Source organism: Amaranthus tricolor, chromosome 6 (genome assembly GCF_026212465.1).
Source record: "Amaranthus tricolor cultivar Red isolate AtriRed21 chromosome 6, ASM2621246v1, whole genome shotgun sequence".
Classification (NCBI taxonomy): domain Eukaryota; kingdom Viridiplantae; phylum Streptophyta; class Magnoliopsida; order Caryophyllales; family Amaranthaceae; genus Amaranthus; species Amaranthus tricolor.
Genome location: NC_080052.1, coordinates 6,821,452 through 6,839,300, shown reverse-complemented (window position 1 = coordinate 6,839,300; position 17,849 = coordinate 6,821,452). Strand labels below are relative to the sequence as shown.

The 17,849-nt window shown below is 32.5% G+C and overlaps 1 protein-coding gene across 3 annotated transcripts in view; it reads left to right on the top strand.

Moving 5' to 3' along the window:
- Window positions 1–17,849, top strand: part of LOC130814879 (transportin-1-like) — a 38,289-nt gene that overhangs the window by 3,322 nt on the left and 17,118 nt on the right. For 2 of the 3 annotated variants that reach the window (XM_057681122.1, XM_057681121.1), the window contains exons 4-14: window positions 3,761–3,850; window positions 3,957–4,187; window positions 5,225–5,275; window positions 5,473–5,558; window positions 8,634–8,700; window positions 8,968–9,024; window positions 9,123–9,152; window positions 9,251–9,310; window positions 9,450–9,560; window positions 11,505–11,618; window positions 16,965–17,063. In XM_057681122.1, the coding sequence (XP_057537105.1) occupies window positions 3,761–3,850; window positions 3,957–4,187; window positions 5,225–5,275; window positions 5,473–5,558; window positions 8,634–8,700; window positions 8,968–9,024; window positions 9,123–9,152; window positions 9,251–9,310; window positions 9,450–9,560; window positions 11,505–11,618; window positions 16,965–17,063 (996 nt within the window). The remainder of the gene's footprint in view (window positions 1–3,760; window positions 3,851–3,956; window positions 4,188–5,224; window positions 5,276–5,472; window positions 5,559–8,633; window positions 8,701–8,967; window positions 9,025–9,122; window positions 9,153–9,250; window positions 9,311–9,449; window positions 9,561–11,504; window positions 11,619–16,964; window positions 17,064–17,849) is intronic. The other variant, XM_057681123.1, reaches the window with a different exon arrangement.

The window sequence follows — 17,849 nt, the reverse complement described above, 5'->3', positions numbered from 1 at the left end:
GGATATCATACATTTGGCAACTACATGTAAACTCCCTCTTCCCACAATAGTATCAACAATTGTTTGCACAAAATAACAAAAATGTCAAAGCTTAATCCCATAAAATTGGTCAATTAAATGAACTATAATCTAGTCCTATTGTTTGTCCACATAAGTGTAGCCATAGAAGTTATCTTTTGGTTTCCCCTTTTCCCTCTTGTGATCTTTTTAATGAAAATGTTCCACTAAGCATACTTGGGCTATTTTCACCTTTCGTTGCACGTGCTCAAATTAGTAGAAACAATTTTCCTTCAAATCTTCAATTTTTGCCATGTTCAACCACTTCCTTATCTCCGCAACTTCGTATTTCTAGTTATTTCTTTCGATGTATGTTTTCTCATTTATTGTAGCATACTCATCTCAAATATCCTTATCTTACTATAATTTTTAACGATATTCCAGTCCATATTATAGTGTTGTTATAATTGTTTGTACAGTTATAGATTACAAATCATTTTGTAGTTATCAATTGTTATTTTATTGAAAAACAAGATAGTGGAGTTGATTTAGGACTGTGTCTCCAAATGTGGTTCTACTTTTGAACAATTTAGCACTTGAATAAGATATGCTTAACTTTTTTTTTTTTAATATTGATGTATTGGTTAGGTGTATAAAATGGAGGAAGAGGGATAATGATCTAAGAATGTAGTTCTTTTATTGTGGATGATTGTTTTAGACGAATGGATATTGGCTTTGGTCTTATCTGAATTGACAAATGTTGGGAAAAGAATATGAAGAAAGATAATATGGTGATAGGCAATTGAATTGATTTAATCATATTATTAATCGTATTGTGTTAGGCATGTGAAAGGGGGAAGAACTAGAAATATGGGTTTTTTTTTTGATTTTTTTTTTAATTTTTATTATTATTTTTTTTAATAGATATAATAGAAATTCCTATCTATAAAGGCAAGGGTTTGGACAATTTTAAGAGGAAAATAGACGTGCGGAATTGATGAATTTTGGGGGTTATTTTTGTATTGTGGTAGGATATTTTGTGGGATTTCAATTCGATACAAAAAGGATTACCACGAATTAAAGATTCCCAAGTTTCAAGAACACTTGTGATTATAGCAAGCGCTCACTAGCATGGACGAATTCTTTCTTCCCAATCCTAATTAAAGTTTTATACAAAGGAAAGATTGTTAGTCTAAATTTCAGATTATAAAGCTCTAACCTTTTATTGATGCTTGGACACTCCAGTTTATAGGATTACATAATGACGAGAAAGTAAAACTTAAAGTAAAAGAAATATTAAAATATATCATATATGGAATGTGTCTTGTTGTTCCTTCAATTTAAAATTAAATCTAGAAGTAGACATGTAGGAAGCACATGTTCGGTTTCACATGTCATGACTAAGCTTTAGTAATAGTTAGATGCACTTTCCCTTAAGAATGATTGTAGGACATGTAACTGAAGGGAAATCTGTTCGGATCACGTGTGACTTAGATCGTGGGTTAATAGCTGAGGCTTTATTCGCGAACTTGATTTCCTAAGCCCATCCACTATTTTCAACCCTTTCTCATTCTTCGACTTTTGCACTTCGAATTCATTAAATGACAAACTCAATAAGTTTAACATTATATTTTTCGTGAGAATTAAAATACAAACATAAATAAAATAACAATGCTCTAAAACTAAATCACTATCTAAGTCGAAGCATAAACTTAACAACTACTAAAAATTAATCAAAGATATATAATGAACATCTAAGACTCAATTCTCAATGATCATCTAGCCTGGAATCACAACCTACATGGGAAAATGGGACCTGAATATGTGCCAAGAAAGGAAATAGTTGGAAGTTTTGACAAACAAAAAGAAACATTAAATCAAATTGGTGGACATTGGAAATAAATGTAGTGCTTGAATTGTTATTGAAGTTTACACTTGTGACATTAGCTTTAGATGTGCCTTGGTTCTCTTAGATATTTTAGTTTTGTTTCATAGAAATTTCGATTCTCTTTTCATATAGAACTGTAACGGTTAGCTTTACGAATGCATAAAGACTGCTCATTTCCTATTTATATTCTATTAAATTTGCTACATCAATAATTTACGGACCAATTTGAAGATGTCAAAAAAAAAGGAACAACCCAAGTGGATTATTAATATTCTTGCATCCTGCATCGTCTTTTGTTTGGTCATTCGAAAATATTGTTAATTTTTAATGGTCTTAGATACCTATAAGTCATCTTCTTTGCCTCAAATTTATTCATTGAAGTAATTTTGGGGAGTGTATTTAATAAAGTGGAGCATTAATTGTTTAGAAATATGATGCATACAAGCTATAGGATTATGGATGCCAAAGTAGAGCAAATCATGCTCATTGGCATTAACTTTAAGTCAATAATTAATTGTTTGTCTCAGAAAAGAGGGTAAAGTGCAATAAATGTGCTAATGACACTATAATGTGGTAAATAGGGTAAAGTAATGTGCCATAACTTATAAGTCAAAATTCCATTCCATTACTCTAGTTATTAAGTGGTTCCCACCTTGGATAGAGGGTAGCAATGTCACACGATTTGTGATTCGGTTTGATTTGTTGTACGTATTCGGATTCATGATTTGCTAGTCGACATATATGTTGCTTGTTCGCTTATATTGTTTGGTTCGATTTTTAGGTTGATGATTCATGTATTTTATTTGTTAAGGTTTTTTCATATTATTTATTTTAAATATCAAACATTTAAGGATAAAATAGAGTTACAAGATAAACAAAAAAATTTAAAATAGAATTTAGTCATCTAGTCATTGCATATGATTAGTATATGATATTAATCTGTCAACTATAATCAACAAAAAAAATATCTCAACTACTTTCCCCTTTTTAAGGTGCTTCTACTTTTGAGAATTGTGTAGGATAACTATGCACGGTTCATTAAGAGTCATTTGACTCTTATCTTCAATTTTTTCACATCTTTCTAGAAATAGTATACCCTCCCTATTCCTCCTAGCTTTGCTAGAAATTTAGTATTAAAGTCTTAAAAGAGGCCTTCTATTTCTTTTTCCTGCTAACCCTACACTCAAGTGACTCAAGCTTAAAAGAGGTCTTTAATGGTAGAATTTTCATCTTTCAAATCGTCTATGTCATCAACCTTCTAATTTGATTCATCATGTAAGATTAGTGTCCTTTTTATGTTTTCATTTCTTCTTTCTATTGTCCTCTTTCTCATTTTTTATAATATCTTCTTGAAGAGCAAAGTCTAGAAATTCTTCTTTTTGCTTGTCCTCTTTTCTCATTTAAGGTCGTCATAAATCTGTTCGCTTTCGTCGGCGATTCAACCGGCGAGTGAATCGCGAATCGATTCGAGTGAACAAAATCTTGATTCATGGGTAAAACCACTAAATGATGTGATTGGAGGGTAGAATTACGTAATCTTATCCTTGTTGTGATGACATAGATCTTGCTTCCAAAAGACCCTAGGTAGCGAATCTTTGGTAGAAACTATCCTCCGCACATAAATAAGACGTTTTCAGTTTTTTAAGTGATCTTGTTGTTTTCCCTCGTTAGGTTATAGAGACTATTTTTCTGTCATTTTTCATTAAAGAAAAAAAATCATTTAGCAAGCTGGAAATTGCATTTTAATGGCATGGAATACTTGATGATGCTTTACTTGTTGGTCAATTTGAAATTTGAGCAACCTTCACAAATAAGCATCACAATGTGAAAATTATTTTGAATTACATCATTCACATTAAGATTGTGTTTTGACAGATTTGTGAAGATGTACCTCAAATGCTTGATTTAGATGTTCCGGGAATGACTAAACGCCCAATCAACATTTTCCTCCCTAAATTGTTTGAGGTGACATTGTTTGCTTTTGTTGCTTGAGCTATCTTTCTAATGAATTAGATTGTGACATTTGTGCCTTATTGCTTTTCTTATCTTTATATTTTTTTTATTTTTGCAGTTTTTTCGCTCAACGCATGCCATACTAAGGAAGCTTGCATTGAATTCTGTCAATCAGTATATCATGTTAATGCCATCTGTAAGTCTTGAAATAGCTCATATTGTAGATGTATTTATATATAACCATTATGTATGCTTTTTTTGGTTTCAGTATCTATATTTGTCAATGGATCAATACCTTCACGGCTTGTTTCTTCTTGCTAACGATCCTGCTCCCGAGGTGCGAAAACTGGTAAGTTATGCTCATCATAATGTTATTAGTCTCTTTGCAGATGATTATAACATTTTTAGTATGCTATTTGGCCATTGGAAATTTCACCACCAGCTAGGTTACACAAGTTATTTTGATTCATATAAAAACATGCACATGCACACGAAATTGGGACTTTTTTGTAATGAAAGAAAGATCATGGGAGTATATTGTACTTTTTATTAGAAAAATATTTATAAAAAAATTACATTTGTTTAATATTTTTTGGAAAAATTTTAATGATGAGAAAAAAAAGTTCAATACCTTTGTCCTGCTGGATCCACGTTAACTTGGTCTAACTGTAGATGGATGCGCCCTTGTTTTATTGATGAGAAAATAAAGTTCAACTCGGTTGATGCAATGCGGCCTTGTTTGTACACTGTAGTCTGTATTAGGTGAAAATTGATGAATCTTGTTAGTTAAGCTAAATTGTATACTGTAGCTACCTTGTAGGACTAGTAACAAGAACTAATCTCCAACCTGTAGATCCTAGGTTCAAGAATTGCTACTAGCATCAACAACAAAAAATATATGCCGATTTCTTAATAACAATATCACATGATTTGCTAATCTTCTCACGAAGCGCAAATCAAAAAATACGAATTATTGTCGATTTTGGGCTAATCTTGAGCGAATTGCGAATTTAAAAATTCGAATGGTGAATTATGTAACACTAGTGTTACATTATGGAATAAATTCCTTATTACTGTTTATCTGTGTTGACTAGAATGCAGTGTTTGAAATTTCTGGAATGTATTTATTTTGTATTCACACTTGCAAGAGATCTTTATTGGTTTTAGAATTTATGACACATTCTTACTATACTTTACATCATCAGTGGTTGATATGTACTTTTTATTTTGGGTACTGACATGGTTTTATTTGTTTTTTTTCCATATTATAATTTATTTCTTTTGTGCTCATAATTCCATGTTTTTCTTTTTGCGTATTTCGTAGAATGTGAAGTTTTACTGCAGTAGCTTTGTGCTCTGATATTTTGTTGCTTGTATAATGAGCAGGTCTGTTCGGCATTTGTTCAGCTTGTTGAAGTAAAGCCCTCGTTTCTTGAGGTTAGCTTTGTATTTCTATTTTGATCTTTTTGGTCTTTAATTCTCGTCTGAACAACTTGTGTTTTTATTTTTCTCCGCTGTATTTTTTTTGTTCATATGCTTGCTTTCTTATGTAAGTACAGTCTGTAGCTTCTATTTGTTTTTTTCATCCCTTATGTATGGAACAATGTATTCATAAGGTCATTTTAAAACTGCAGCCCCATATAAGGAATGTCATAGAATACATGCTACAAGTCAACAAGGATGGGGATGAAGAAGTGGCACTTGAAGCTTGTGAATTCTGGTTAGTTGTTGCATATCGAATAAAACCAATTGCTTACTAGTTATAATTTTTTTAAATGAAGAAATATATTTAATATTAAATGAGAACTTGGTATTTCAGATAGGTAGTTGGAAAAAGTAACATACTACTCACCGTAGCGTCAAAGAAATACAACATTAATGCCAAAACCTTAATCGCCTACATTAATCAAAACAAATTAACATTAGAGATCGTTAGAATCAAATATTGTACTTGTCAAACCCTATTGAATACCATTTGCTCAAAATTTATTTTGATCACCATCAATGCTCTTTTTCCCTATTGTTTTCATATGCTTCATATGCTCCTTCAAATCTGAAAATTTCATTTTATTTACTCTTGTTATCTAGGTTATATTTGGCCTATATTACCTCTTCTAAGTTCCTCAAAATTCCAACTATCATTTTTCTAACTAGTGCTTTTTTCTAGCCCCCCTTGCACATGACCAAACCAACACAAATACTTATCTCTTATATTGTCTTCAATATTAACCACGACTAGACTAGCCCCTTATATAGTCATTTCGAATTAGTCTTTTAGGGAACATTACCTCATCCATGATAACATACGCATCTTCTTCCTATAACCTATATAGTAATGATTGTCAGCCTGGTCTAATGATAGCACGATTAGATTTTCTCTTGAACCTTAGTGGCACACCTTAAATTCATAATAGTCCGTTCTCATGAAAAATTAAGCCTAGGATTTTGAGCACTTATTTGGAAGAAGATCCTTATATATAATTTTACATCTCTACATTGATCCTCCGGTCCAAAATGCCATTTCATATATGTTGTCCAACTTTGATTTAGGTTGAACCTTGTTCTAATATTTTGACTCCACATTTTTTGCTTAGTATTGATCTTATCTCTAGTCTTGCCATGCATCATGGAACTCTTTTCAGGATAATTCCTTGTTATCTTATCTAGGACCACCTCTACAAACAAGAAAAAAGCTCAAAGTAAAACTTTGATGTACACCAATTATGTTTGAGAAATCTTTAGTTTCTCCTATGTGTCCTAACTTTGATTTGTACTTCCTCATACATATTTTGGATTATATTGATTTACTTGGCGTAGATTTCTTTGCCACAATTCACCAAATCACTTCCTTTTGTACGTTGCTTGGGCACTCTCTAAATTAATAAAAATCACGTGCAAATCCGTTTTGCTACTGTGTAGTAATTCTTTTGGTGATTTAATTTCTTCTATGGTAGACCTTTATGTCATAAACCTAAATGTTGGTGGATTTTCTCAAGCGGTCTCATATCACCCTTTTCCCAAATTATATGGTGTGCTTCATAATCTTAATGCCTTGTTTAAACATTCTTGCTCATCTACTATATTTTTGTAGATAGCTACTTTAGTTTTTAACCACCAAGGTTTGTCATTTTGTCTGTTCTCCATATCTTGTTAAGGAGGTGAGTTAATTATGTCAATCAAATTGCTTAAAGAAGTTTTGATTCTCGATAGAAATATCATTTGGACCAACTACTTCCTTTTTGCGTCATTTTCTTTAAACAATACATGGCATATGTGAAACTTTTTTATCCTCTATTTTCTTCATATTTGTTTGTTTATTTTGAAGAATGCGAGTCACTTGTTCTATCCAATGAATCTCAAGAACGTATGAAATTCTTTAAAATAAATCAAACAATTATGGAGGTATGTATGAACTTTAAGGTTTAAAATGAAAAAGCATTGATTGTTGTGTCATAACTGAAGACAGACACGTCATGGAAGTGCATTTAATAGTTCGCTGATTCTGCTTAATGACATTAGTTTTTATCCTCAACAAATAATTTGTTGAAACCCCAAAAATTTAAGATAATATTTAATGTTTCATTCACTTCATTTTTAAGAATGAAATAGAAAAATGTATAATAATTAGTTTAAATCTTCATACCCATGAAGAAATTAATTATTAAAAACTACGAATAAATTTGTAGAATCGAATCGTTAAATCGTAGGAGTGTAGAATCGTGTTATGAATCTACCTCTAAGAATTTTATTTTAATTAGAATCGTAAGATTCTACCAACTTGCGATTCTACCTACGATTCGAATCACTCGCTTACTTTTGGATCTTAAAATCGTAGAATTATAGATCAGAATCGTGATTTTAATAACCATGGTGATGATGCTGATGAATTCTGCTGTGGCAAAAATGTTGATAGGGCGATAAAGTAAATTCAAGTATGTACAAGAAAAGTCAAACACCTTTTCTACTGCATCTCAAAACCAATTAACCTAAAACTTTGTAGGTGACACAAACCTCTTCTCTTTAGAAGACATACTATTATAAGTGGAAGAAAATGATGAGAATAATAATCAATATATCATTCAAAAATGTCTATGCAAAGCCTTATTCTAAGAAGTATACAAAAGAAACTGGGGAATTTCTATGAAAGCATCATTCAACCCCTATCGCTTTTAACACGTGTGTAGCACCCACAGACTCTGCCTGTCATTCTCATCTCCTTAGGTATCATTATCTTCCTCCACTTCATTGTATTTGTCTTGAGTTTGCAATTTACTAAAACATTCTGTCGTTTTGAGCCCCTTGCTCATCCTTATCATTGTGAGCTTCTTGCTCATTCACATTGGATGATATGTGGGTTTTTGGAGAGTTACAAGGATGTTGAACATTGGGTTTTGCTACTTACATGTCTTAGATTTTCCTTCCCAGTTCCAAGAGTGTTAGAGTTTAGTTCCTTGGAGTCCACATACTGATAGCACATTGAATTCTTGATTGATTGATTTCTAGATTAATATGAAACCTTTACTTGTATATCTCTACCTCAAGATTCCCTTGATGCTATTTTTTGATAAAGCGTTTAAGTTAATCCTTGATACGTGTCTTATTTTATAGATTTTATTTATCTGTTTCCTTTCCCCGATAATGCTTCGTACTAATCCCGTGTAACTTGTAATTATTCCAGTTGCTATATATCTACTCTACATGTGTTATGCAGTACATCCTTGTTTTGAAATACAAATCTTCGGCTGGAAACATATTCCATTTGCACATTTGACCTGAGGCTTATATTGGTTTGCAGGTCTGCTTATTGTGATGCACAATTACCACTTGAAACCTTGAAGGAGTTTGTGCCAAGACTTATCCCTGTAAGGATTGTCTAACTTTTCCTAACAGTTTGACAGACACTTTTCCTGTTTGAAAACATGTGTGCACAAAGCTTAACAAATGGACTCTTAGCCCACTAATCTGTCACTCGTTTGTGTTTTGACCTTTAGTGATCGGTGTTTAATAACCCTCTTCACTTATGAATCTTCTCTATTTTGCTGGACTGCCATGCTCTTCCTTTTCCCTACTCGGTCTTTTTGTAGTGAACTTATGAACTTGTATTATTAACCGATTACTAATTGTGATAGGTTTTGTTGTCAAATATGGTTTATGCTGATGATGATGAGTCATTAAATGAAGCTGAGGTAAGCTTGTTTTTTGTTGCTTATCATCGAGACTTTTAAGTCTAGAGCTAATCAATTTGTTTAAATTAATATTTTAATGTCTGAATATGTAATTGCAGGAGGATGAGTCTGTACCAGATCGTGATCAGGTACTGATTGACTAGATTTGTTGTCATAAATCTTTCTTTGTATTACACTGTCTGGCCATAAGATACTTCGAACACTGCTGTAACAAATATTTTCACAGGATTTGAAGCCTCGGTTTCATTCATCTCGTTTCCATGGATCAGATGATGTGGAGGAAGATGTATGTTTTTCTTCATTTTATTTGGTTTCCAAAATTAATATGTGATTGTTAAATCATGGTTGGTTTACGATTTGATTTCATTCTGATTAATATAGGAAGCTGATTATATTCCATACATTTTTGCCTTGATATGATGTAGGATGATGTTGTCAATGTATGGAATCTGCGAAAATGTAGTGCCGCTGCTTTGGATATTCTATCGAATGTGTTTGGGGATGAAATTCTTCCTACATTAATGCCTTTGATTCAGGTATCTTTGATTTTCTGTGATGCAGCGGACGTCGCCATTTCTTTTTTGTTTAATTTATGTGTTCGTTTTTCAAGTCTTAATTCTTTGGTTTCTCTAGATGTAAAGTGTAGCTTGTAGCAAGGTTAAACAAGCACTTTTTTTGTGCATGCTCATTGAGCTCTTTTTGGTATTTGGTATGACCTCAAAGGCTCGAATTTATATGACATTTGAAATTCATGCGACTCAAATTGTAAAGCGTTAGAGGTCTCTAATTCCGTAGCAAAAATTGTAAGACTTTTGGGGGTACTAATTTTTAGATTATCGAGATTTATTATTGGTAGTTCTTTTGATATCTTAAATATTGTTATATGTTCATCATTTTTTTTGCTTGGATTTATCTTGTACAAGCCCTCTATTTATGTTAGTCTAGCCTAGATTATGTTAATTTCATTGTATTTTAGTTTTTAAACAACAATAATAATGTCAAAAATTTAATCTGAGCAATATAGGGTCTACATAAACAAAGGCAAATTAACGTGACATTCAACATTTCTTTATTTAGTTCTATCTAAAACTAATCTACAATAAAATCAACTCTATTCTTCATCTATGTATTTTCTCCTTCACTGATTTATAATTATTCTCAAGTGCTCATGCAATTCCCAATATTTCATGTTGTTTTTCACTCTTGTTATTCACATTATTTTAAGCTCCTCAAACTTTAAACATCTCACTTTTCTAACTTGCATTTTTTTGTCTACTTTTCAAACGACCAAATCAACGTAAACAATTATCTTTCATTTTATTTTCAACATTTGTGACTCCAAAACACTTTAGTATGTCTTCCTTTCGAATTCAAACCTATAGGGCATTTTATCATCCATCCTAAATTCATGAATCTCAGCCACCCTTATTGCTAAAAAATCCCAGTATTCTTACCATATTGTAGTGTTGGTCTAACGACAATCCCATTGAATTTTCTCTCTAACCTCAGTGGCATAATTCTTGGTTACAACTCCATTTGAGCACTCTTATTCAATCCTGTGCTTACTTAGAGGTGGAGCTGAATAGAGTTTGGTCTAAACCGCAAACTAAACGGACCAAACCGTAATTTTAATATCTGGTCTAGTCTGGTTTTTTTTAAAAAGTTACGGTATATGGTCTGGTCCTGGTTTTTTATTTTTCAGACCCGACCAGACCGCAAACCGTAATATGACCAAAAATCATTTGTTTTTAAAAAACAATATATGTTTCTACCTAGATATTTTGAGATGTAGTTATTCTTATATAGTAATATATACTTGAATAATGTTAATGTAATCAACTAACTACAAATTATTATATTTGGTAATTGTCGGTGCGAAATATTTGTATAAACACATACTATTTGGAAAAAATATAAAAATAAAAAACCGTAGACCAGACTAGACCAGACCAGACCAGACCATTGTAGAACGGTTTGGTCCGGTCCGGTCTGGTGATTTAAACGATTCGGTCCAATATAGAAATATTCCAGACCAAAATTTTTATATTTAACTTTAACACAACTTTGCAATGATCTTTAGTGTCGAAATGAAATTCCATAGACCCTATCTACTTTAAGTCCATAGACCCTATCTACTTTAAGTCAATTTTAACTTTGATTCAATGTCGTAGTAGTGACCCAATCTCTAGTTTTATCCTTCCTATACGGTGACATTACTTAATTATATACACCATGGAACTTCTTGCCCAATAGGTCATGTTTTCTTATCTAGGACCACTACAAACGGGAAAAGGCTGAAATACTTTTAGTCGGTCTTTTGCATATCCTAATATTGGTTTGTTCTTCTTCACACCTATCTTGGACTATACTGATCTATTATCTATAGAATTTTATGCCTCTTAATTTTCCTTGCATTCTCAATATGATACCACGAAGAAAATTAGTTTTAATACTTGCATTATATCTTTTCAATCTTGTAGGCTAATTTAGCAACCAACGATGATCAGTCTTGGAAACACAGAGAAGTTGCAGTTTTAGCTATTGGAGCTGTGGGTGAAGGATGTATTAATGGTTTGTACCCTCATCTCCAAGAGGTAATCGTTTGTCACCATGCTTGTAGGTTAGGAATTACTTGTGTGTAGTTTGCACAATCCATGTTTTCATTGTTTAATATACATCTTTTTTGTTTTATTTTTTTCAAATTTGCTTTGGTATGAGTAATATCTTTAATCTCTCTTAATGATCCACTTCGTTATGATGGATGCCACTCTTTCTATGGAAGGGAAATTGTATTCTATGGTATGAGTGTCTTGAAAATTTCTTGTCACTTATACACTATACTTTAGGGGAGGGTTTAAGGAAAATTACCTTCGTTCGACTAGAATGGTCATGTTGTAACTAGAAGGATCATAAATAAGGGTTATGTTTTCATTAACCATTCTACTCATCAACTTTCCTGGGAATCGTTGTGTCGATCTTTTAGAGTCGTGAACATATATTATGTTCTTTTTGTATGAATAAACAATGTTTTGTGTGATTTATTAGTATTTTGAGTTGCATGAAGGTCATCTCTTGCATGTAGCCATTAACAATATCATGTGTTTGTGCAATGATGATGATTGTGTTGTTAAAATAAACACCATATGAGTTGCTGATTCATGAAGATCATCTCGTTATGATAATCCCTCTTTTGAGCAACTCAAAATTTTGGGTTACATTATGTTGACGCCAATATCTCTAATTAGATGTGATGAATCATACCTATTATGAATTTAGCGTTTCGTGTGGGATTTCCAACAAGATGACATGTGAATAGTGAAGTGCAAGTTCATGTCCACAAAAGAGAATACATGTGGAGTCTTTTAGATAAGTTGTGCCTCACTTTTGAGGACCTTTGACAACTTACAAGAATTTGCTGCATTGTGGCGTGTATCCAACTCTAGTTTTACATTTATGATCACATGGTTAAAACATCTCATCGTGTGAGCTTTGTTGGCATTTGGAATTGCTGGAAAAATTGAAGCAAAATATTTCTATTACCAGTGATCTAATATGAAAAATGTGCGAGGTATACATGGTGCTAGATAGTGTGTCATGCGCAATTTGTTTGTTGGTCAACCAAGATTTGGGTCATGTCTTTTTTGGAATGGGTCAGTTTCGAGTTAGATTATGTTGGGTTCAGGTTATCCCAATAGATTAAGAGTTTTTAAAATAATTTTTATAAATGAAATTCTTCTAAGAAATTAACTTTTTTTTTTTTTTTTTTTATGGAAAATATATTCTTATAAAAAGGATTAGGAAACTGATTTTGAAGCTTCAACAAAGGAATGTTGACTCAAATACAAAAATTGACTAGAAATTTAGTGGGTTCCGATTATTGAATGATGTAGAATTGAAAAGCTGATAAAGTTATGAAAATGAATCAAAACGGTCGTGTTTGGATTATCGTCGGGTTTGATATATTTTCTGTATTGTTTGGTCTGGCCATTTTTGGATAACAGGTTAGAAATTCTGAGTTATAACCCCGTTATTTCCGAACGAATTTGGGTCAATTTCGATTGGGTCGAAAATTGTAAAGGTGAAATAAAAGCGAGAACATTGCCCAAAATAGAGCGAAAAAGCCCATCTTCTCTTAGTCTTGTGCATGCTAGTAGGTGTGCCGAGTAGGGGTGTTCATTAGCGGGTGCCCGGTATTTCGGGCACTCGGAAAGTCGAGTACCTACTTTATCGGCCTGTGTTCCGGCCCTTATCATCCGGGTACCCTGAATTCGGGTACCCGGATAAGTCGGGTCGGGACACCGGGTACCCAGTTTATTTGAGGTAATTTTGGGCAAAATTTATTTATATTTATTTGGCATAATTTTATTGGTTTAATCATCAACGTTCAATATTAATGTCAAAATTCTGCCATTCCCTTGGTAAAATACACTTAGTTATGCTATCAATTCTTCATTAGTTATTTGGCAGAACCGAAATGAAAAACGAAATAAAGAAACACAAAAATCAAGGCCAAAAAATCTCAAAAAAGGAAACCAAATCAACTAGAACAAGAACAATCAAGAACAAAAAATGAAGAAGGTTTTGTGCTTACTACTTTCCCTGCACTGCCTCACTTGCCCCTTGCATCTAGGTGCTCCTTTTAAAATCGATTTTGTATTATTACACTGTGAATGAAGAAGGTTTGGTCATGTGTAAAGACAGAGTGTTAGCGAAACAATAATAAAGATAAATAGTTAGAATTTATGGGACTTAAAAAGAGGGTGAGAAAGATTAAAATTGACCAGGACGGTAGGAGCGAAAAAGATATGAAAGATTTAGATTTCCAAGTTGAGAAGTTAAAATGAATGAGGAATAGTCTATATGGATGACCATTGGAAATGATCCTTTGGTTCATCTACCTACATTGTTCTTTTGGTATTAAGGCTTTGCATTGTTGTTGTAATACTTTTTTTAAAATATAAAAGATGGAGGTGTAAGTTCTACCCTTGAGAAAATAGTGGCATCAGACAATAATTGAAAATGAATTGACCATCAAGTTCATTTGTATTTTTAGATCTGATAAATTATTAGTTCGAATAATGGAAGTTGTATCCATTCTGATAAGAGGCAAGATTTATAGTTTCATTTCGAATAATATTGGACCGTAGTAAAATGAGTAGTTTAATCATACCTATTTTTTTTCCATGTGAAATTCCTGTTGATGTATGCTATCAAACATGGAATAAAAACAAGGCCATTACGTTACATAATGGCCGTTTTGTAACAAATTTTAATCTAACCAAACCGAAAACCTCATTTTGAGTACCGCACACTCCTATGTTTTATTTCATATAATTCCTCAATGCCTTCTATTACAATTGATAGTTAAATATATACAAAACAGCTAATACAGGAAACCTACGGGTTCATTCATTTATTATAAACGACTATTGTAACGCATCTAATACACTTAACTTCTTCTCTAAAAGAGTCCTTTGCTCATTCTTGAACATTCCTCTTCCTACGCGTATAATATGTTCTAAACACTGGCTCCCTGGTTCCTTCATTGACCATTGGTGTGGAAAGGACACAAAGTTATAGTCCAATACTACAATGCATAAACAATAAATGATTTTAGTTAATCTATAATTGAACATCTAAACTAATCGATATTTTGGAAATTGACATGTTTTCCACGACCTTGTTTTTGCTGTGGTTGTTGAAGTTCTTGTGATCTCGTAGATGATTTTGGAGATTTAATTAACCAAGTAGGGGTTGATGGTTCATCTTCTTCTTCACCATCAATTTCAAGTACTTTTTCGACTTCATATGAATAATCATCTAACTTGTGATCACCTTAGTAATTTGGCTCATAGTTCGTAACCAATGATGTTGTTGATTCCATCAGAGTAAAAATAGACTTCCACTTGGAGCTTGATCATCCTAATGATTTTGCCATCTTACTAACTTTAGTTGTGGCGCTTTTGTAAAAGTAAGGCATATTATTATTGGAAAATTAAAGAAATAATCTAAAAAATTAAGAGACTAATTATGTAATCAAGAGAATGGTTGCGTAATCAAGTAAGTAAAAAGAGAGAGTAAGTAGAGAGAGAATTAAAAAGAGTAGTAGGAGATGGTGTGTGACTCAAATGCATCATATATATATAGCAATTGGCCCAACAGCTAATAATGCTCCAACGACACAATTCATAACGACTAGTTTTCGGACAGTTCATACAATTCAGGTTCATGGTTTCGATTCGGTTCCTTCGCATCAATTTGGTTCCCCTGGTTCCACTTAGCCTTTCGATTTGAATAACCGGACCAGTTCTAGTTCGAGTCTTGTCTGTGGCTTTGTGGTAATGTCAGCTGAGATTTTGAAATCTGATTCGCCTGTCCTAGACTTTCTTTTACGGGACGGTTCTTCGGTGGTTTGGGACCCGACCATCACTAGGGAGATTGTAGAGTCTACATGGGTAAACTTGTCCATGTTATTAAAAAGAAATGTCTTGCATGATTAGAAATTTCCTAAATGGTAAGTCATGCACATCAAAGAAAGTAGAGGTTGTATTTGTTGGAAAACTAAGAAAATGAAGTGAGGTATCACTATTGCAAATTGACATTATATCTTCATTTGAAAAAGAGATCGATAATGTGGTTAAGGTGATACAGAACCATGTTAGCAGACATGTATCTATTAGATAATTGATGGATTTTGTGTTTATCCACAAGTTTTTAGCTAATTGGGATTTTGTTTTTGAGTTTTTAACGTAAAGATTTAATGTTTTTGATGTGAATTGGTAGGGAACGATTTTTTTTATGATGTTTTACAATTGTGATGAGGGATTGTATCAAAGATCAATTTTTTGATGTTTGATTATGACGCAATCAGGGGAAGGGAAAATGTCTTTTTTTGAGAAAGTAGTGATTAAAGGTTGATTATTTTTGATTTTTGGCGTGAGGCAAGGTTAATTTTGTGGGTGAATTGGTTGTTTTGTGTGTGAGGCAGGTCGAGTTGTAAAGATATAGACATCAAATCACGTTATTTTGGACTGGTAGGCATGTGGGCTTTGCTAGATGTGTGGACTCTCTTCTTTAGACTTTGTTTCTTGGACCAGCTTACTTTCGCATATTAAGTTGTAGACTTGCAATGTTCCTTCCTTAACTTGACTTTGACCCTTGTTGGACGCCATTGCTACCAATTTGATGATTGGATCCTTAGAGATAGCAGACGGATTGGGTTCGCTCTCATAAGGGCAATTTGCCAAGCCCCAGAATGTGGTTAGTGCACTTTCCTACTGCATATCTCACATCTTCATCCACCAACCCACCCATCACTACCTCCCATTCACTACTCTTACACATTCACGTGCTACATCCTATAAAGTATTACTCCTACAAACTCTTACCCTATATAAATATAAGTATACTATATCCTGTGATATACACCTAAATTTGAGTAACCTAAAACTATCCTATGATATCTGTGTAGCCTAATTTGAAATATATAACTTCTCTTCAATTCCAGAATAATAAAACTTCTCTTAAGTTATCTAAACTTGAATCTCATGATATAATTTAAACTGAGGTAAACTCTTATTTGACAAGGACTAATGGATTAAGTAGTATTTGAACACTAAAACATGAAGTTAGGCCTTCTTTTAACCTGGGAGGTTGACCTCGCCATATCCTTAAGATTTTTTTCCTTCCCGTAGATGTCTGTAGGATAAAAGAACGGATGAGGAGGCTAAAAGTTGTACGTTGTGTTGCTATTATGTGGACTATATGGTTGAATTTGCTATCCTTTTCATACTCAAAACTCACTTCTTAATGATTTGGTTGGGCATTTATTTGTTTTTGTATATAAGATGACCTAAATTTGTGATTTATGCAGCCTCTATTCTGTTGTCTTTTAATTTCATTCATTATTGGACTTATGGGCTTATTGTTTTCTTTTGCAGATAATCAACTTTCTCATCCCCCTTTTAGATGATAAATTCCCTCTTATACGTAGCATTGCTTGCTGGACAATTTCTCGTTTCAGCAAATTTGTGGTTCAGGTATGATATATATGTGTTTCTGGTGGAGTTAACATTAGGTTTTAACGTTTTTTTTTTCTTTTTTTTTTTTTAATTTAAGGAAGTTTCCTGTTTCGTTGCTCTAGTAGATGAAATATTTAATTCTGACAAGTTGTTTCTTATTTTTCACAAGGCTATATGACAATGTGTTCTCATTTTTATAGGAAAATGTTAACTTATATGTATAAGAAACTAAAAGGTAACTGTTGAGTATTGATTAAGCACTGATAATGACAGTAGGTGGACAATTGGGACAAAATTATTCTGACTCAAGACAAAAATGGCCTGAACATAGAAATGAAACTTAACTAATATGCACAAAACTAAAAATGACCTAGTACGAAACACCAAATGCTGTCATGAATGTGTTTGTTAATGATTTCCAACTTAAAACCATTTTAGTCTGTGGGCTTGTGATAAATTTTCTTTGAATGTTAGCGCGACATAAATGCAAAAGTTTTAGATGTTCAACAAAATTGAAAAAAGGGTCAATAATTTCATTTTAAATGCAAAAATTTAGCACAGAGTACATCATGATCTCTTAACTTATAAAGTGCTTAAATTTGCATTGAGTCATATATTTCATCTCTAGTTTGCTAATTGCTATTTCTATTAAGTAGCTGTGTAATCTCTCATTGAGTCATATATATATATATATATATATATATATATATATATACATATATATATATATATACATATATATATGTATATATATATACATATATATATGTATATATATATACATATATATACATATATATATAT